The following is a 17,042-nucleotide window of genomic DNA, read 5'->3' as shown; positions in this document are numbered from 1 at the left end:
TGTTGTCGTTCCCTAGACTGTCTGTCCGAGCAGTCCCATCTCCCCAAGGAATGCCACAGCCAAAACCCAGCACTTCTAAGCTACCAGAAGAGGCTGGATGACTGCATTGTGAACAGCTGCCCAGGATGTAACACTTCACCCCATACCATACAACACATAATGGAAGACTGCATTATACACAATCATGCACGCAAACAACACAACATACACTCTATAAAGGATTTGTGGGAAAACCCAGTTTTGGCTGTGGCATTCCCTCAGGGGGTTGATAATATTGATGAGTTTTGAAGATGGGCAGCAAGATGATTCTGTCTGATGTTCATCTTGCATGACAACTTGCAAGTATGTCATGTATCCCTTTATGGGAGACTCTTGGGACAAATCAATGGCTCTGGCCAGATAACTTGAAGGCCATAGCTCTCAATAGAGCAAAGAAGAAATAGTAATTTGTTTCTTGTATTTCTTTCCCATATGAATGTACAGTTTCAGTTTGTAAGGGGGAAGCCCTTGGTATATGTATGCATGTAGATTTTAAGAGGCATTGTTTTGATAAAAGTTTATTTTTCAGCTATGAACCGGAGTTGCATCCAGGGGTCACCTACAAGATAGAACATCCAAAAGCAACTCTAAAGATTTTTTCTACTGGTAGTATTACTGTAACAGGTTAGTATCATGAATGTAGACATAAAGCATGGTTTGGATGCAGACAGAAAGCATGTTTTAAGTTGTGTTTAGAATGTAATAGGATTAAAAGTGCAAATCCTCTTAAAAATACCATGTCCATCAAACAAGAAGTTCATAAGTTTAAAGTACTACATGAAATGAGGTTTCACTTTTTTATTTCCTGGTCTGGATGGATGTCATGCAGAATGTCTGAAAAAGGGAGGTTCAGTGATGGTGGACTGGTTGGTGAGGTTATTTAATGTTTGCTGGAGAGAGGGTAGAGTACCGGAGGACTGGAGTAGTGCCTGTATAGTTCCTCTTTACAAAGGAAAAGGGGACAAGTGTGAATGTAGTAATTTCAGAGGGATTAGCCTGTTGAGTGTAGTAGGGAAGGCTTATGGGAGGATCTTAACCCCTTCCATACGGTGCCGCACACGTAGGCGTCATGGGGAGCGAGTGTATTCGCGAGGCTGCCATATCGGCGTCTTGATTATATTTATTGTAGTCGCCCCTCCATAATGACATTCTTTCTAATTCTTTTGTAATCGCATTTTCTATGGTTATCAAAATTCACGGGTGAAGAGAGAACGATCGATATAAGCGGTGACTATATTTTATGATGCGAGTATTATTACGACACGTCGTATGGCTGGCATTGGTTGCTGCCACCGAGATCTAAGTCCATGACGCCTACGTGTGCGGCACCGTATGGAAGGGGTTAATTGAGAGGATTAGGAGAGGAACAGAAGGAGTAATTGGTGAGGAACAGTGTGGATTTAGGACGGGTAGAGGTTGTGTAGATCAGATCTTTGTGGTAAGACAGATATGTGAGAAAGCTATAAGAAAGGGGAAGGATGTTTTTTGGGCTTTTATGGATCTGGAAAAAGCTTATGATAGGGTAGACAGAAAGGCACTGTGGGAGGTTATGCAGATTTATGGGATAGGAGGAAAGCTTTTGGGAGCTGTCAAGAGTTTTTATGAGAGTAGTAGAGCATGTGTTAGGATTAGAAATGGAGAGAGTGAGTGGTTTGAAGTAAAGGTGGGACTTCGTCAAGGATGCGTTATGTCGCCCTGGCTGTTCAACTTATACATGGATGGGGTGGTGCGAGAGGTGAATGCTAGGGTAGTGAGTCAGGGATTGGAGATGGTTAAAGAAAATGGAGAAAAGTGGGAGGTGAGCCAGCTGTTGTTTGCGGACGACACTGCGCTTGTGGCAGGGTCAGTGGAGGGATTGAGGAAGCTGGTGGCAGAGTTTGGGATAGTATGTGATAGAAGAAAGCTAAAGATAAATGTGGGTAAAAGTAAGGTGATGAGATGTACAAGGGGTGAAAGTGGCAGTAGACTGGAAGTGAACATTAAGGGAGAGCGACTGGAGGAAGTGGATAGTTTTAGATACTTGGGTGCAAGTGTAGCAGGAAAAGGTGGAGTGAAGGTGGAGGTAGAATGTAGATTGAGAGAAGCGAGTAAATGCCTTGGTGGTTTAAAGAGTGTAATGAGAAATAGACATTTGGGAATGGATGCGAAGAGGAGACTGTATGAAGGAGTGATTGTGCCAACAGCACTGTATGGGGCAGAAACGTGGAACATAGAGAAGAAGAGAGAAGGAGTTTGAATGTGTTTGAGATGAGGTGTCTGAGAAGTATGGTGGGGGTTACTAGGCTGGATAGAGTGAGAAATGAGGAGGTGAGGAGGAGAACAGGGGTGAAAAAGGATTTGGGAGATAGGGTTGATGAAAGAATATTAGGATGGTTTGGACACATGGAAAGAATGAGTGAAGAAAGACTAGTAAAAGAGGTATGGAAGGCAGATGTGGAGGGAGTGAACATGAGGGGACGTCCTAGGATGAGGTGGATGGATGGGGTGAAGGGGGCTTTGGGGAAGAGGGGAATGTCTGTTGAGGAAGGAAGGGAGAGGATGGAAGACAGAGGTGAGTGGAGAATGGTTGTATATGATTGATGTTGTGACTGCATGAGGAGAAATGGGCAGGGGGGTGGGGGGTGGGGTAGTATGTGTGAGTAAATTTTGACGCAGCCCGAAGGGATTTCTCCCCGTCCTCGCCTTATATGCAAAGGGGGACGGAGAGGGGGGGTCGCCGATTAAATGAAGCGGCCTTGCTGTGGATGTACTGTGTCTTGCGACACTGCTTCTGACCCAGGGCGGTGGGCAGGGTGCAGGGATGACCCGTCATCCAGGAGGTGCTCAGATGAGAGGAAGGGTGGGAGGGGTGTGGAGGGTATTTAGGGATGAAATGGGTGGGAGTGTTTTTATGCCTTTCCCTTTTTGGCTACCTCCCTTGTAAGGGGGAAAAAGCCTTGGTATATGTATGTATGTATGAAAATTTTATGTTCATATAACTAATCATGTATTTTAAGGATGTCTGTATGGTAAAAATTGAATTTTTTGACAATTTAGCTATAAGTTGTGGAAAGATGGTATGAAGTATACACAACATACATTACTTCTGACCCAGGGCAGTGGGCGAGATGCAGGGATGACCCGTCATCCAGGAGAAGCCAAGATAAGAGGGAGGGAGGGAGGGGGGTGAATGGGAGTGGAGTATGTGGGAATGGAAAGGGTGGGAATGAATTTTATGCCTTTGTATTTGGCTACCTCCCTTGTAAGGATAAAAAAGCAGTTGGTATATGTATGTATGTGTACAACATATTGATGAAGTAAGAATGTTGTACATCATTTACTATTTTTAATTAATTAAAAAATGTATTTATCAAGCTAGAGATGTCCCTTATCCTCTTCAATAGGAGTAAACATTTTGCACACTGCATTGGATGCCTGAGGTACAATGATTGATGCATCACAATACTTGCATTATAAAATATAAAGTCACTGCTGTGTTACTTATCTCTTTTACTGAGTAATGATAAACACAGGAAACATAATCAAGCCAGTACATAGAATGGGGGTCACTTAGCTACAACTACAAAATATAATCAAGACGACACCAACATCCTTGTATACCCACTTGCACCTCATAACACCTATGTGGGTGTTATATAGAAAAAGTTAGGGACATGGCGTAAGACTAGCTTATTGTTTGACATTTACATTTGATGTTTTTCTTATATAAGATTTTCACCCGCGAAGTTGAACCTAGGGTATGGTTTATTAAGTTCCACGCTACAAAGTCCTCTGTAAGGGGCACTGTTCTCGCCTTCTGATGGGAAGAGTTTGTGATGTTAAACCATACAAGATTGTGCAAATGTGGCAGGAAAGGGAGTGGAGGTAGAATGTAGATTGAGAGAAGCGAGTAAATGCCTTGGGGGATTAAATAGTGTAATGAGAAATAGACATTTGGGAATGGATGCTAAGAGGATAGTATGAAGGAGTGATTGTGCCGACAGCACTGTACGGGACAGAAACATGGAACATAAGAGAGGAAGAAAGAAGGAGTTTGAATGTGTATGAGAAACATAAGATAGGAAGAAAGGAGTTTGAATGTGTATGAGATGAGGTGTCTGAGAAGTATGATGGGGGCTACTAGGCTAGATAGAGTGAGGAATGAGGAGGTGAGGAGAACAGCGGTGGAAAGGGAGTTGGGAGATAGGGTTGATGAAAGAGTATTAGGATGGTTTGGACACATGGAAAGAATGAGTGAAGAAAGATTAGTAAAAGAGGTGTGGAAGGAGTGAACATAAGGGGATGTCCTAGGATGAGATGGATGTTGTAAAGGGGGCATTTAGAAAGAGGGGAATGTCTGTTGAGGAAGGACGGGAGAGGACAGAAGATAGGGGTGAATGGAGAATGGTTGTATATGGATGATGCTGTGATGCATGAGGGGGAGTGGGTGGGGGATGGGGGGTGAGGGAGTATGTATGAGAAATAGATTGAAGCAGCCTGAAAGGATTTATCCCCGTCTTCTCCTTTTCTGCATGAGGGGATGGAGATGGGGGGTTCGACGAATTAATGAAGCAGCCTTGCTGTAGATGTGCTGTGTCTTGTGACTGCTTCTGACCCAGGGCAGTGGACAAGATGTAGGGATAACCCATCATCCAGGAGGTGCCAATATAAGAGGGAGGGAAGAGGGTAGAGGGGAGTGGAGTATGTAGGGGATGGAATGTCTTTGGGCTACCTCCCCTGTAAGGGGGAAAAAAGCCTTTGGTATATGTATGTACTTGTAAGGGAAATGGGTTTGTAATTTGTTGGATCTTCCTTGTTTCCTCCTATATAGGTATGATGGCCTTTTTCCAGTCTTCTGGGTAAAAGTAAGGTGATGAGATGTTCAAGGGGTGAAAGTGGCAGCAGATTGGAAGTGAGCATTAACCTCTTCACTCCGGGGCACATCACACGTCTGGCAGCATTAGCTGCCCGACGTGCGATGTTGCATCATAATAACTCGCATTATAAAAAATAAAGTCAGTGCTCAATCGTTCGTTATCTTTCACTCGTGTATTTTGATAACCATAGAAAATATGATGAAGCCAGTTTAGAGAGAATGGAAGTTACGTAGGTACGACTACAATGAATATAATCAAGATGCCGACGTGGGCATCATCGAGTACCCACTTGCTCCTCATGCCGCCTACGTAGGCATCACCGTATGGAAGTGGTTAAGGGAGAGCAACTGGAGGAAGTGGATAGTTTTAGATACTTGGGTACTAATGTGGCAGGAAAAGGTGGAGTGGAGGTGGAGGTGGAATGTAGATTGAGAGAAGCAAGTAAATGCCTTGGTGGATTAAAAAGTGTAATGAGGAATAGACATTTGGGAATGGATGCTAAGAGGAGACTGTATGAAGGAGTGATTGTGCCAACAGCACTGTATGGGGCAGAAACATGGAACATAAGAGAGGAAGAGAGAAGGAGTTTGAATGTGTTTGAGATGAGGTGTCTGAGAAGTATTATGGGGGCTACTAGGCTAGATAGGGTGAGGAATGAAGAGGTGAGGAGGAGAACACAGACAATAGTTAACATGTACATTCCCCCCCAATCATCCCCCACAGTTCCAAACACCTTCAGACCTCAACTTAGCCAACTAACCTCAATCCCCAACCTGATCATGGGTGGTGACTTCAACGCCAAGTCGTCTGCCTGGTATGTCGACAACCCTGACACAGACAGAGGGCTTGATATACAGACTCAGTTCGACTCATTGACTATCATGAACAACACGCATAATCATACACATATCCCACACCAAGCCCTCTACACTCCCTCCTCTCCTGATATCACCTTTTGCTCCCCCTGCCTAACCCCAACAACATCATGGAGAGTGGTCGGAGCCCTTGGCTCTGACCACCTTCCAATCATCATCACCACCAAAACAAGATGCACCCCAGCTGGCCACAGACACACTTACACCAATTACAAGAGAGCTAACTGGGAAGCCTTTACTGAAGAGACAGAACAACATTTTGAAACACTTAACAGTACACCAATCACAAACATAAACAATGCTGTGCACGCTTTTAATACAATCATACAAAACGCAGACAAGAGATACATCCCTAGAGGCAACAGAAAATCACACAACCCCAACTTCATATCAGAAATCCAAGGCCTCATTGGACAACGTGACACACTTAAACACGATACCCCCACACCTATCCCTCAAAACATAGCAGACCAAATACAAACACTAAACACTGTGATTGCCAATAAAATACATGAACAAAAAACACAAAATTGGCAAAACTTTATCAATACACTAGATCACAAAACAAACACCAGCAAATTGTACAAAACACTCAACAGCATCACACTATCCAACACTAACACTACACGCTCTCACGCAGCAATAATCACAACAACAGATAATCTACCCTCAAACAGACAACAAGCAAACGCACTCATATGTCATTTTGCACAGACGAGCCATCTTACATCTCACCCTGACGACCGACGCACCATTCGACGTAAGAAAGACTTCCCCACAGACTCAGACTATGCACCCTTCATAGACAGTCAGACAAAACTCATAATGCATAATCTCAAGCACTCATCTGCCTGTGGCCCTGATAACATAAGCAACATACACCTAAAACACATTGGACCACAAGGTATACACGCACTCACAAACATTGCAAACTACAGCTATTCACACAACACTATACCCGACATCTGGAAGCATGGTAAAATAATCACCATTCCAAAACCGAACAAAGACCCAACAATCCCAACATCGCACCGCCCAATCACACTTCTCTGCACCCCCTCTAAAGTCATTGAACGCCTAATACTTAAACTTGTCACACCATATATTCCCCTTGCTGACTCACAACACGGTTTTAGGCCACTACACTCCACAAACACTCTTCTGACAAACCTCACACAAAGAATTTTAGATGGCATCAATTCAGATAGGCCCCACCACAGAACACTTCTTATAACATTGGACATTAGTAAAGCTTTTGATGCTATCCCCCGCCACAACCTAACAAATAAAATATATAACACAGACATGCACAATAACACCAAAAGATGGCTGGCCAATTATCTGGCAGGCAGGAATGCTCATGTGTCATATAATGGCCAATCATCGCACATAAGAAACATTAAGAACGGAGTACCACAGGGCTCAGTTCTATCCCCCACATTATTTAATCTATACATGCATGACTTACCCACACCAGACACCGCAGAAATACAAATCTCTTCCTACGCAGACGACATAACAATCACATGCACACATCGTAACACAGACAAAGCTGCAGAAATAATCCAGCCTTACCTTGACACACTCAACACATGGTTCATCACAAACAGACTCAAAATAGCTCCAACCAAATCTACAGCAACACTTCTCACCAACTGGACAAATGAACACAAATACATACCTCATCTCTACATCAACAACACTCTAATACCACACACAAACACACCAAAAATTCTTGGTGTAACATATGATACATCCATGTCTTTCAAACAACACCTCACAAACATAAAAAATAAATGCACACCTAGACTTAACGCACTTAAGTCAATCACTGGAACAACATTTGGACAAAACAAAGAAACTAATATAACAATATACAAACAATGCATACACTCAGTGATGAATTATGCGAGTCCTGCATGGGCTCCTAATCTCAGTGAGACACACCACAACACCCTTCAAATCATACAAAACAAAGCCCTAAAAACAATTACAGGCTGCACAAATACAACACCTACAGACCATTTACACCATGAAACAAAAGTCCTCAAAGTCAAGGACCACCTCGACATGCGAGGCACACAAACACTTGCTGCAGCCACCACAAACACATCACACCCGCTACACTACATAGCAGAACACCCACACACACCAAGAAACATTAAAACTACACCCAAAGACCTTTATTACGCACAGATACTCTCTTCTCTTCCTCCACAACCACCAAATACCAGCCTCCGGAAACATATTCATAATCATATCACTCACCGCTCCATTAACACACTGAAAGACAACACACTGCTGCATGCCAGACCCCCTGATATCCACCCTTCTGAATCCTCTCTCCCACGAAAGGACAGAGTCCACTTGGCCAGACTGCGATGCGGTCACCACCCAGCACTTCTAAGCTACCAGAAGAGGCTGGATGACCGTGTTGTGAACAGCTGCCCAGGATGTAACACTTCACCCCATACCATACAACACATAATGGAAGACTGCATTATACACAATCATGCACGCAAACAACACAACATACACTCTATAAAGGATTTGTGGGAAAACCCAGTTTCGGCTGTGGCCTTCCTTGTGGAGACGGGACTGCTCGGACAGACAGTCTAGGGAACGTCAACAACAACAACAGGGGTGGAAAGGGAGTTGGGAGATAGGGTTGATGAAAGAGTATTAGGATGGTTTGGAAAGAAAGATTGGTAAAAGAGGTATGAAAGGCAGATGTGGAGGGAGTGAACATGAGGGGACGTTCTAGGATGAGATAGATGGATGGGGTGAAGGGGGCTTTGAGGAAGAGGGGAATGTCTGTTGAGGAAGGACGGGAGAGGACAGAAGACGGGTGAATGGAGAATGGTTGTATATGGATGATGATGTGATGCATGAGGTGGAATGGGTGGGGATAGGGGGTGAGGTAGCATGTGTGAGCAAAATTTGACGCAGCCCGAAGGGATTTCTCCCCGTCTTCTCCTTTTATGCATGGGGGGACGGATAGGGGGAGTTGCCTATTTAATGAAGCGGCCTTGCTGTGGATGTGCTGTGACTTGCAACACTGCTTCTGACCCAGGGCAGTGGACAAGGTGCAGGGATGACCCATCATCCAGGAGGTGCTAAGATGGGAGGGAGGGTGGAAGGGAGTGGAGTTTATTTGGGGATGAAAGGATTGAGAAGTAGGTAGGGGTTACTAGGCTAGTAGAGTGAGAAATGAGGAGGTGAGGAGGAAAGTAGGGGTGGAAAAGGAATTGGGAGATAGGGTTGAAGGGTTAATTGGAGTGATTCTAGGTGTCAGGTGTCAAGATACAATAAGTCACTTGGCGAGTAATTGTACACATGTAATATGGATAGTTTATATGTATGTGATTTTATTTGTGGAGTGTTGAACATTTTTATTTTTTGTTCATTGTTGTTCTGATGTACCTGTAATTTGTGGTTTAATGTATTATCCCTTGAAACCATATTTTGCAAGTTTTACTAATAAAGTCTTGTATCATTTCAGCACCAAGTGTGAACAATGTTCAAATGGCCATTGAGCATATTTACCCTCTTGTAAAAGAATTTGGAAAGGATCGAACTGCGGAAGAATTAGCTGAAGTCAAGAAAGCTCCTAATCCATACCAGTTCCTGGATAGGGAGTCTGAATATGAGGATGAGGAAGATGATGATGACTTGGACGATGATGATGATTTTTGAAAACTCTCTAGGTTATTGATTATATATATGAACACAATACACTTAAATAAAAAGGACCACACCTATTAAAGTTTTTGAAAAATTGTGCAGGCAGAGTATTCAAGAACCAATCCAGTGAAAAGGTGAAATTGGGCTCTGCATTTGTGCGTGTGTGTGTTCTGCTCGTGTCCTCAGATCGCAAGTGCACCAAAGACAATAGCTTGCTTTCAAAACCTCATAGTCAGAAGCACAAGACAAGATTTATTTTCTTTCTTTTTCCCTTTTTTTTTCTTTTTCTTTTTTTATTTTTTCCTTTCTTTTTTCCCCTAAGAAAAACAGAATATAGAGAAATGAGTTTTTGGAAGCTCTTATTGAGAAAAAGGCCATGGGGGTAAGCTACCCCTCAGTGATTTACTTTTTTGTTCAGTGTTATAATACAGTGAAAATTTTGTGCTCCTTACAGCCAGTGTTTTAAAGATCCCATTGTTTGGAGCAATTTAGTCACTTGATCTGGTAATTGTAGATTGATTCCTAGTGCAAAATGTGAAGACAGGTTGAAAAAGAGAGAGAACCAGTGGTGCAAGCAACTGGCAAGAAAGGATGTGCAATGACCTGGCAGCTCACATGTCAGCCTCCTGAGTGAGACAAACTCTTAAGCTTTTATTGACCATGTAAATGCTAAGGTAGTACTAGTATATAGTTTTCTACTGTTTCTACATGATAGTCAAGATACACAGTCTGGTGCTTGACAATGTACACAATGGCACATTGAATTGTGGGGATGAGGCCGACTTGTCGCTTGAATTGGGCATGGCATCACACGATCTACAGGGTATTAATAGTAATGGCATTTTATTAAACTCTGAATTTGTATTTGACCTGTTTCAGTTGATGTTGTGAATAAACGAAAACTTATATTCTTTATGAATGTGACAAGTTGCCGTTCCAATATGTTCAGTGGCAAATCGGCCACAGTCCTCAGGACTATGGACCACACATTGGGTTGCTGTCCATGGTACCCAAGTGCTGGTAGGACTCGCTCATCCCACCGACTCAGAAAAAATGTGTGTGTGTGTGTGTAAATATATATATATATATGTGTGTGTGTGTGCATGTGTGTATGTGTGTGTGTGTGTGTGTTATATATAGATATATATACATGTGTGTGTATATATATGTATATATGTATTTATATATGTGTACACACACACACACTTTAAAATATTGCACGTGTGCAGACGTGTGATTCACCATGGTCTTGGATCACATGTTGGACTTGTGATTGACAGCTGTTACCCTCCCAGATGAGAGCTGAACGCTCGTATATGGCCCAATCTTTGGGTAATGCTGTATGTGTGAGTGTGAGTGAAGCTGGTGGAAGCCTCAAATGCCTCTGAAGTGCCCAGTGTCTGTCCATGGCTACAGTGTGGTACTTGGACATGATTTCATTACAGCAGCACTGGATCTCCACTTATGTGGCAGTTTGAGGCCTTGTGCCATCCCTCCAATTGCCACTTGCAGTCTGAAGGGCAAAGTTGGGATCCTCAGCTTACAGTGCTCTTTATCAAAAGTAGTGTCAAAAATGTTGAATATTTGTAATGTGTATAATGTCAAACCACAAGTAAACAGTCTAGCAACATCATGTGTTGACTGTCTTTCAAGTGTATATATACAGTTTGCAAGTTTGCACTGTGATCCTTGTTTTACATTTTTGTAGAAGGCAGGTATGGGCAGGAATGCTTACATAATGTAGTCATTCATGCTGACCATGGTAAACTGCTCTTCATCTCAAGCATTTCATCCAGCAACCATTGTCACTTGGTTTTATTTGAATTACCAAATTTGTTTTAGCATGGCAAAATGGAAATGAATTTATTTGGCAGGAAATTAAGATTGGTGGAAGAATTGGTGCACTGATTGGCCTCCACTTCCACATCTGGACTGCTTTGCTGAGCTGTATGACTTGCCCTCCACTACACAACCATGTTTCCATTTTGTACACTATGTGTACAGCACCACTGCTGACCTGCACAAATTGCTGTTTTGTGTGTACTTGCACAAATTGCTGTTTTGTGTATACATGTATATATATGTGTGTGATTATATATATATATATATATACACATATATATGTATATTTGTATATATATATACATGTATGTATATATATATATATATATATATAATATATATATGTATATAAACTATGCACAGTAATGCAGTTTTGGTATCATCTGTACTCAGTAGGAGCATGTAGTGTACATGTGACTCATGGATGAGGGTGGGAATACCACTTCATTGCATCTTTCAATCACCCCATCTTTATTCAGTCACCACTGCTTTAACCTTTACCATCAATATTGTTACCATCCCTGTTAACATTTACTACTAAGAGTACCAACTCTGCTATTGCTGTCTCCAGCATGGTTACTGTCAATGCCATCTACTGCTTACTGTCACTGTGGTACAGCTGCTACCTACTGCTATTACTACCCACCCATACTATCACCACACACAAGAATACCCTCACTCATTGGAATTGCTCCTGTCTATCACAGGTGCTCACCTATGTGGACTGTAACTGTTAATGAGTACTATTTGCCCCCACAAGTATTGCCACCAGCATTACAACCACCACCTACAAACACACTGGTGACCATCCACAAACATAACCACCACCTCTTGAAAAAAATACAACTGCCACCAAGTCTGCCTTCCACCAACACTATTACTACCATTTCTTTTAGTATTACTACAACCCACTAATATTAAAACCATTATCATCACCCACCAACAGCTCGCCAGTATCAGTACCATCTACTACTGCCACTACCCATCAAACCTATCATAACCTAACAGTACCATCTTGTCCAATGTTACCATCACAACCAATGAGTAGATATTGCATCCACAAAGAACACCATAAACACAGTACAGTAACAATCATTGTATCACATATAACCCTTGCTCTACCATCCCAACATGAACAACAGGAACTGCAAATATCACTACTTTTGTAAGTGCTAAAATAGCTCAAAGTTTGTTTTTGGCATTATCACTACAACCAATACTGACATCACTGACACCAGTACTATTGCTCCTACACAACATATTGCTTGTATGTGTCACAATCACCATTGCTTCAGCAACCACTACAACCACCATCATGATAACTGTCATCATAACCACCAAAACTACATCCATTACTACCACTACCATTTCCAAACCTGGCAGCTCTGCTGCTATCATTGAACCTTCTACCAGCACTGCAAATACCACTGACACTACCACAACCCATAACCATTAAGATCACCCAAAACTACCATCATTTGCTGCATCACCCATTATTATTGTCATATTAATCATACATTACCATTACTTTGTAGACATCAGGTATTGCCACTGCCAAATACAGACATTGCCCTCTTATTATCACCATCACCAAAGCTCCTCACAGTACTATATATTAACAACAGCAGTGACACACCCAGACATGCACAGTTGTCACCACTTCTAACAAAACTTACCCTGCTGCACAGAACAGGCCTATATACCAATGGCTTCTTTCCCCATATAAGGGAGGTAGCCAAATCAAAGGCATGCATCCTCTCCCACTTATTCCACTCCCATCCACCACCATTTTTTCCCTGGGTCGGAAGTAATACAGGAAGAGACCGCACATGCACAATAGGGCCAACTTTACTTATATGGCAAACCCCCCCCCCCTCCTTTTCCCCATATGCAGAAATTGGAGAAAGCCCTCTGGCCTGCATCAAAATACATCCATACACAACCATCCTTCACTCACCCCAATCCCTTCCTATCACACTTTCTTGCTCAACAAACATTACCCTCCTGCTCAAAGCTTTCACCCTGTCCATCCATCTCCTCAGTCATCCCCTTAAGTTTACTCCATTCACCTCTGCCTTCCACACCTCTTTTGCTAATCTTTCTCTTGTTTTCCTTGTGTCCAAACCATCCCAATCATCCATCATCAACGCTATCTGCTAGCTCCATTTTCATCCCCATTCTCCTCAACTCGTTCTCACTCTATCCAACTTTGTAACCTCTACCATACTCCTCAGCCACTTAATCTCAAATACATTTAAACTTCTCCTTTCTGTCTCTCTTAAGTTCTAAGTCTGTGCCATATATAGTGTTGTAGCCACGATCACCCCTTCATATAATTTTCTCCTTGCATCCATTCCCAGATGCTTATTTCCCATGACACTTTTTAATCCCCAAAGGGATTTACTTCTCTCAATCTACAGTTTACTTCCACCCCCACTCCACCATTTCCTGACATGCAACCTGAAATACATAAAACTGTCCACTTCCTCCACCCTCTCCCCTAATATAACATAATTGTAAAATTACATAAATTTCCATTAGATCAAACATCTACACTCTTCACACCAGCTCATACACAATTAGGCTAGTATGAAATCTTCAAAAAAATAAAATGCCTAAATGCTAGGAGTCCAGATGCCATATCATAGTAAATACACAGTGGCTCACAGTACTGAAAACATAATGACAGCTAAACACATTATACCATGCCCACACTTAAAAACACAAGAAAATTACCACTATTTACAAATCTAACAAAACTCCAATCAATCCATAATAGTGAAGACCAATCACACTATTGTGCACAATATCTAAGGTAATGGAGATGACTGTATTAAACACCAATTCAGACATACAACTGTCACACCACAATGTTTCCATGCTCAACATTCTAAAGCATTATTAATTTCATACAATGCACATCAGATATATTCAACTACAGACATAACCACAGCTTTTGAATCCATTCCATGATTGCTCCTGGCAGACAAGATGTACTGTACACCACAACATGAAATGATTGTTCTTTTGAGGTAGATGCACATAAATATGAAATACAGCATCCATGTCACTTAGCAAAAATATATCCAGAAGAGGTCCACAAGGCTCTGTACTCACATCCACATTATTCATTGTATACATAACTCCAACTTTGCTCTTCAGAACTAGGTAAATACATGTATAATATACATCTTGCAGAGAGCTAGGACAGTATGGAGGACTTTATAAAGCAGAAAGTTTCATGTATGCTCTTATTGTGAACTTGTTTGCTACCAGGCAAGATATGAATTGCCTTCTGTCCTGATCTTTACCAAAAATAGTGACACTAATCTGCTTGGCTAACAAGTATGCCCAAGGAAACAACATACACATAGCACATTATGCTGAGATAACTTGCATGCTCACACCACAAGCACAAAGTACCTATTGGTCACCTCCAATTATACATACACTAACAAGAGCTCTGGCTAATTTAGAACTGACTGAAGGTAGCACCATCCAATTCCAGTTACAATGGTAACAAGTGACAGCCATGAGCACCACATCAAACCATATCTTGCAATCAAGAGCACATGTATACCAATTAAACACCAGGCAAAAATAGTCGTACACTATCTCAGGGACCAATGAGAGAAGCCTGTGTGAACTGATCCTTTGAGACAGATGTTGGAGAAGAGAGGTTTGAGGTGAAGATGGAGATGTGCCAGGGCTGTGTCATGTCTGGTTCAGTATATAGATGGGGTGGTGAGGGAGGTGCTAGGTAGGAGTTTGGAGTTCTGGAATGAAAATGGAAAGAGTGGGAGGTGAGTTAGTTTTTGTTTGTGGATGATATGACACTTGTTTAGTAGAAGATGGACTGAAGTTTTGCCAGAGTTTAGGAAGGTGTGTTAGAGGAGAAAGCAGAATAGATGGGAATATGCTTAAATTCATTCAACCCCCTTATAAGGGGAGAGGAGACTTGATTATATAATGTACAAGTACTTTTGTCTCCTACTGGCAACTGCTACTCTTCTGCCAGCCAGTGACACTCGTACTAAGGCAGCTCACACACCGATGCCACCAGTTGCATGAAACTTATCATGGGGCATAATACTGTGTGTGCATGTGCTTGTATTTGCATGTATGTGGGGGTGCAGGGAGGTGTTTGTGTGTGCATAATTGGTTTCAGCTAACTGGTTTCATTGACATACGAGCTGCCTTACACTTCTCAGCACAGATAATAGTCTAGTGATTCTGCATTTACCTCCTGCACCACCCCATTCATGTACATATTGAATGGCCATTGATGACATCATGCTAGTGGAATGATCAAGGGTGATTGAGGAAGTTAGTGACAGTTTGGTAAGGTGTGCAAGAGGAGAAAGTTTAAGGTAAATGTGGTAAGTGAGGTGATGAGATGTACAAGGGGAGGGGATGGCAGCAAATTGGAAGTGAGTATTAAAGGAGAGAGGCTGGAGGAAGTGGATAACTTTAGATACTTGGGAGCACATGTGGCGGGAAAGGGAGGAGTGGAGGTAGATTGTAGTGAGAGAAGCAAGTGCCTTGAGGGATTAAAAAGTGTAACGAGAAATAGGCATTTGGGAATGGATGCTAAGAGGAGATTGTACTGACAGCACTATATGGGGCAGAAACATGGAATATAAAAGAGGAGTTTAAATGTGTTTGAGATGAAATGTCTGATAAGTATGGTAGGGATTACTAGGTTGGATAGGGTGAGAAATTAGTAGGTTAGGAGGAAAGTGGGGATGGAAAAAGAGAGGGGAAATAGGGTTGATGAGAGTATTGGGATGATTTGGATTTATGGAAAGAGTGAATGTAGAGAGATTAGTAAAAGGTGTGGAAGGCAGAGATGGATGGAATGAACATGGGGGCGACTGAGGATGAGATGGATGGATGGGTAAAAGGGGGTTTGAGCAAGAGGGGATGTCTGTTAAGGGAGAAGGCAGAAGATAGGGGCGAGTGGAGAATGGCTGTGTATGGATGATATTGTAATGCATAGAAGGGAGTGGGTGATGGATAGAAGGGCTTGGATGTGGTTATGTGTGAATGATATTTTGATGCAACCCGAAGGAATTACCCCCTTTCCTCATTGTTACTGCATGAGGGGATGGAGAGGGGGGTCACATTAAATGAAGCAGCCTTGTTGTGTGTGCTGTTTCTTGCTGCATTGCTTCTGACCAAGGCCAATGAGCAAGATGTAGGGATGACCTATCATCCATGAGGAGCCAAGGTGAGAGGGAGGGAGGGAGGGGTGATGAATAGGGGTGGATTTATATTTTTGACTTTGGCTACCTCCCTTGGAAGGGGGAAATAGCCCTTGGTATGTGTATGTATGTACATAAGATGTGGGTAAACCAGCTCCAGCTGTTGGGCCCTGCTGTGGAAGAGCTGTATCTGATTGCATTGCTTTTGACCCAAGCAGTGTCATTTGGGACAGGTTGACCTGAAGTGCAAGAAGGTGGGGTGATAGAATGAAATTTGTTTATGATGTGGGTGTATGCTTTGACACAGCCACCCCTACCCATGCCAATAAGAGGAATAGGTCTTTGGGTGTGTATGTGTGGGAGAAATATTGTCCACAGCCTTGGATCGTGTTGGACTTGTGATCAACAGCTATTACTCTCCCAGATGAGTGCTTAGAGCTCATATATTGCCCATTTTATGGGTAAATACAATTAAGTAAATATGCACACACACTCATCCTCACCTGTCCTTGCCCATCAAAGTTGGAGTGCAATGATGCTCA

The 17,042-nt window shown here is 42.4% G+C and overlaps 1 protein-coding gene across 3 annotated transcripts in view; it reads left to right on the top strand.

Moving 5' to 3' along the window:
* LOC143035723 (TATA box-binding protein-like 1) overlaps window positions 1-11,087 on the top strand; it is a 37,107-nt gene extending 26,020 nt beyond the window's left edge. For 2 of the 3 annotated variants that reach the window (XM_076202617.1, XM_076202616.1), the window contains exons 5-6: window positions 569-663; window positions 9,273-11,087. In XM_076202617.1, the coding sequence (XP_076058732.1) occupies window positions 569-663; window positions 9,273-9,466 (289 nt within the window). In that variant the 3' untranslated portion in view covers window positions 9,467-11,087. Of the gene's footprint in view, window positions 1-568; window positions 664-4,849; window positions 4,931-9,272 lie in introns of all 3 variants that reach the window. The other variant, XM_076202618.1, reaches the window with a different exon arrangement.
* Window positions 11,088-17,042: the final 5,955 nt, after the last annotated feature.

This window comes from Oratosquilla oratoria, chromosome 19, assembly GCF_046742065.1.
Source record: "Oratosquilla oratoria isolate Oo_2021 chromosome 19, ASM4674206v1, whole genome shotgun sequence".
In the NCBI taxonomy this organism is placed as follows: Eukaryota; Metazoa; Arthropoda; class Malacostraca; order Stomatopoda; family Squillidae; genus Oratosquilla; species Oratosquilla oratoria.
The sequence above is the reverse complement of the archived record's forward strand: the minus strand, read 5'-3'. Positions and strand labels throughout refer to the sequence as shown.